The sequence below is a fragment of the Gavialis gangeticus genome, unplaced genomic scaffold (assembly GCF_001723915.1).
Source record: "Gavialis gangeticus isolate Ggan-Ray unplaced genomic scaffold, GavGan_comp1, whole genome shotgun sequence".
Lineage (NCBI taxonomy): Eukaryota > Metazoa > Chordata > Crocodylia > Gavialidae > Gavialis > Gavialis gangeticus.
The window spans coordinates 31,394,487-31,399,558 of NW_017729001.1; the positions used below are offsets into that span (position 1 = coordinate 31,394,487).

General features: G+C 44.3%; 1 protein-coding gene across 1 annotated transcript in view; it reads right to left on the reverse strand.

Annotated features, from left to right (window-relative positions):
* RAD9B (RAD9 checkpoint clamp component B) overlaps positions 1 to 2,775 on the reverse strand; it is a 30,845-nt gene extending 28,070 nt beyond the window's left edge. Inside the window, 3 exon segments of the mRNA XM_019507254.1 lie at positions 540 to 689; positions 1,818 to 1,888; positions 2,618 to 2,775. Coding sequence (XP_019362799.1) covers positions 540 to 689; positions 1,818 to 1,888; positions 2,618 to 2,651 — 255 coding nt within the window. The 5' untranslated portion in view covers positions 2,652 to 2,775.
* Positions 2,776 to 5,072: the final 2,297 nt, after the last annotated feature.

Sequence of the window (5,072 nt, forward strand, 5' to 3'; positions counted from 1 at the left end):
TAGAGAATCAGGAGCCTTATCTAATTGGTTCCTAGTTGTTCTCTTGGACTACCTTACATGGCTGTGTGGTAGAAAAAGCCATCCTTTGCTGAGTATTCCTAATCTTTAACAGATTCTAGCAAGCTCCTACCCTGCTCTTCTTGTTTCCACAAGCCAAAGGCCAAGTGGACACTGAAGAAACCAGTGATTTTTCTCCTTCCTCCACTACAGTGCAACAGGAAATGACCAAGATAGATTACTGAGCAATTACTTGGAGTGCTCCTGGCTCGCAGCAAGCCTGCTTTTGGGGCTACTGCCTGCCTCTCCATTGTGATGAAGCTGATTTAAAAACATGATACACCCAGGGAAGCACATATGTAATAACTGAATGCTAATTTTCTTTTTAACATAGTTATCTTTGAGGACCAAAGTTTACAGCTTCAAAGGACTTCTGCAAGGAAGGAATTCCACCCAAATGCAGTAATGTGTCATCCTATTGATTTGAAACTTTAACTGATCTTCTGCTTAAAAAGCATATTTACTAATCCACTAACATTTACCTTCATTACTAATTTACAAGGAAAGTGTAATTGTCTCTCTCCCTGATGTACCTCAGACACAGTCACGGAGCAGTAATGTTGAAAAAACATAGATGAAAAGAAGACACATGCATATGCTGACCTAGAAGAATTCACTGATCGTAGAGCAAGCTGAAAATATAAATGAAGATGTAATATTTTATTAATATGAAACTGCAACAGACCAAGCTGCAAGTAAAGTCCCAAATATAACAGGGCTATTTAAAACTTCACTCTTTACTTCAGTCATATGTAACTGCAAACCACTTTATACAATAATAAATACAGATGGATGCATTCACATACAGAAACATTATATTTCAAACTAATCAGTTTTTGCAATGTTATTACTAGAGAGAAGTGGCTGATGTTATCTAGATATTATGGATCGGATCTATCAAAGCCCTGAATTATGTGACTAGTCCACAATTAATATCCTGAGGACTGTAGATATGCCCTTTAACCATGCAAGCACATGCGCTTTGATGTACATTAGTCTATTTTAATGCACATTGAAGTGTCACAAAAAACATGCACTTTCACTAATATGCATTAAAATAGGCTAATGAGCCTTTTTCTATCATCTCACAATGGAGGTACTGAAGTTAACATGCATTAGCAAAATCACATTTAATAAGCATGTAGAAGCAGCCAAAATTTGAAAGGGCTTTTTGGACTGGTGGCTACAGAAGTACAACCAGATAGGTCAAGCCCTTTTATCCAACATGCAGCAAAATGGTTGTGCATGGGGTTCTTTAACACTTTATGTTAAAGTTAATCTACTAGTCAATATAAAAACACAGTCTCTTAATTGGTGATCAGAAGCCTTGCTCCATACCATCATAAACTACGACCTCCAATTCAGGGGGTGACCTTTTTTCCTTGGAGTTAGAACTGAGTTGATGCCAACATAAATTTTTAAGAGGCAATTTCAGATGAGATATCAAACTGATGCCCTAACCAGATGTAACTGTTAAAAATCTATGGCTGTACAGTAATGCTGATACCTTGAACCATCTCCAGTTTAAATCAAAATTAAGAGAAAGTAGGAAAAATAGAGCAAGAACAGGAGTGAGACTTCTCTGATATGAACTGGCATAGTTAAGATGCCAAAAAATGGAGGATGATCATTTCAAAAGTTGGAAAGGAACAGAAAATGAAGTATGCTGCAGATTTTGGAAAAACTCCAACAAACTGTCAATGAATACATAAATGTCTGTTCCCTGCTCAAGGCTACTCAATTAAAATCAACAGACTTACCCCTTTTTCAATCGGGTCAAGCCAAAATTCATCACTAATACGGGCTATGGCATGTATCGCTCTTCCAAACACTGTCAGAGAAGACAGAAAAAAGGGTGCTATTTACATTTGGTATTGGTTAAATGATAGGGGAGCGATACGACATGGCCTCCAGATTACCTAACGAGATGGAAACGTTTGTCTTTTCCTTGCATGCATTTTAAAGAAATCTCCTGATGCAATCCAGAGCATCGAGGTGCAATTTAGTTTTATGTGAAGCGCATCATGCGTTGCTCAGATGAGCAAGAAACACAAGTGTTTTCAAAACTTGCAACCCATCGATAGGTATTGATGATGCGTCGATTGATAGGTATCTGCATGCAGGCCTCAGGTGTCAAGGCAGGGGCCCGATGGGAAGTGGGGACCCTGCTGCTGGCTGCAAACGAGACTGCTGTCAAAACGCTGCCCGAGTTGGACAGCAGCCCGCAACCCGCCGATTTAAATAGGTGTTACAGGAGGATGGAGGTGCAAGCCATTGGTCCCCATTTTACAGCACAGCAGAGGCAGGAAGCTCAAGCTGAGGCAGCCCAGGCCCCATAGCACCCACGACTAAAGCAGAGCTATGGCCCATGGGGGCAGAGGGCCATTTTCAGGGCACAGAAGCCCCCAGCTCCTCTCTGAAACAAGTCACAGATCTCCAGGTCATGTGGTGGGTGCAAAGGACCACAGACTAGGCCCACATTTCAGAGGCCAGTGATGGAGCTGGCTCTTCTCAGGGAGCCCAGCCACGCACTGTGCCTGCCTGGCCCTTCAAGGCCTACCTCTCAAGTGAAACCCCCCCACTACGCACTTCATGGCGCCTCAGAAAAGGGCGGGAAACACGCGGGGGTTGGGCCTGCGCAGCTCCTCAGGGCACCCGGATGTTGCGCGCGCAGGGAAACGCGCAGCGACGGGGTTTGGCTTCGCGCGGCCGCCGTCGGCAGCACTTCCGGGCCCCGGACGGACGAGCGGCGCTGCAGGATGGTGAGCGGCGTGGGCTGGGGGCGGAGGGGTTTGGGGCCGGGCACTTCCCCCCGTTCATTCGCCTCTTTCTTTTCCTGCCGCTCCCTCGGTCTAACCCCGCCCGCGCCTCGTCTGCAATCAACTCCTCCGCCCCGCCCAGGCGGGGCACAGAGTAAGTCCGCCCCCATCCCTGCCCGGGGCCTGGCTCCGGCTGCAGCTGAGCTGCGACTCCGGGCCCGGCCCTCCCCTCCCCTCCCCTCCCCTGGCAGCGGTGCGGGTGTGCGCCGCCCCGTGGGCCGGGTTGCTCTGGGGGGGTCATTTGAGCAGCGGGGTGATGATGCCGGGGTCGAGCAGCGAGTCTCAGCCCCGCTGCCTCGAGACCCTCCTCTCGTGAAGGGCCCGGTGGTGTTTGCAGGCCCGCTGAGGTGACCTCAGCGATTGCCGTGAGCACCCATCGCCCCGAAATCCAGATTTGTTCTGTGGCTTTTCTGCCCTCGAGAAACAAGCGAGAGCTCGGCCGCAGCATTTCTGGAGGTGGGCGTGCTGCTGGCGTAGGAAGGTTGAGAGCAGGTGAGGTAGCAAGTACAGCATTGCTCGCACCTTGGTTAACGGTGTCCTGTCTGAGGTGCCTGACAAGGGAGCGTGTTGAGAAATTCTTCTTAAAAGGAGAAATGAAATTCATCTTAAAAGGAGCAAAATATCTTTATTTCTCTTCTCCCGTGCAACCAGACTCATAGGGCTGGTGTCTGCCCGCTAGGAATGCCTGGAGAAATGACCAGTCTTGCCCAGGAGGCTCAGAAGTTAAAGACTCTGTTGCTTCACCAAATTGCTCCCCTGCTACAATTTAGGTGTTGCCCTGAGTAGGTTTTCCTAATGAAGTTCCCTGTCTGCATGAGGGCACTGGCCTGGTTACCGGAATAAAGATACAACCTTTGAGCGTGGAAAGGATTAATCTTGTAGTGTAGCTGCAGGCATTGTGATCTTCCTCTGAAGAGTGTGTTTGTGTTCAGTAGCTGTTACATCTTGGTGCTGCTGTACTGATAAGAACACTATACGTGGAGGAAACCAAGCTACGTATATTAGTTTATAGACTTACCAGGATGATAGAAGCAGCTTCTCTATATGTAGTGTTCAAGTGACTGAGTCGCTACAGAAGGTCTTGTGCTTTTACAATGCTTCTCTCACACAGTCTGTATAATTAAATGAAGCTTATCTTCCTGTTGCTTTGCTTGCATTAATTAAATTTCTCAAATAAGTTGTATTTAACAAGTCTGGTGTTACTGCAGGCTACCTTTTTGTAATTAAGATTTAGATTCAAAGGTGTCATTCTTATCTGATTAAATTTCCTTTGCTTTTGTGATATTCTAGAAAGGATAGCCTCAAATATATTAGGTTTTTTTTTAAATAAGTCATGCTGAATCCTGTGTCTTTTTTAATATTTGTACATATTCATACATCTCAACCTAGTTAATCTTCAGCTTGTAAAACTCTTAAAAACTAATTTTTTTAAAGTAAGCCCCATTGATGCTGTCCACTTGATATTGAAATTTGCCTGTTGGCTCTTGACAAACTCCTAACTCTGTTTAAAAGCCTATATGTATATACACATGTACAGAAATATATTTCTGTACATATGCGTGTGTGCATATATTACAGATTTATTTGTTTGGGTTTTTATTAGAACACAAGAATAAAGGATTATTACAGTAAAAGGGAAATGTGGAACAAACATTGTTCTGATGGAAAATAGCTGTAACTTAGTTCTTTTCTATTTTTGGGTTGTTAACATTTCTAGGTTGGCTAGAAGTTTGCTGCTTTAACCAGTGTAAGTAGTTACACTGGGAACTCATGTAGGTCTCCTAATGAGCATAAATTATGCTAATAGAATTATTTTTATTTTGCTATATCTAATTGGATCCACAGAAGTGAGCTTTGTTGTTGTACCAGCAAAACCCTCTTTCTGTAGATAAGGCCTCTGGTGGCATCATCCAAGTTCAAGATCCCTTACTTTTATTTCCAACTTCCATAATACAGAATCTTGAAACTGAAGAAAATGTGTACTTTGTTGCTCATCTTAGTTAGAATCTGTAATTCTCTTTCTCTCTCTCTCCTGTGTGATCCCTCATAAGCTGGTGCTAGTGTTAGGAGACCTTCACATTCCACATCGGTGCAACAGCCTCCCAGCTAAGTTCAAAAAACTGCTGGTTCCAGGAAAGATCCAACACATCCTCTGCACTGGAAACCTCTGCACCAAGGAGACCTATGATTACCTCA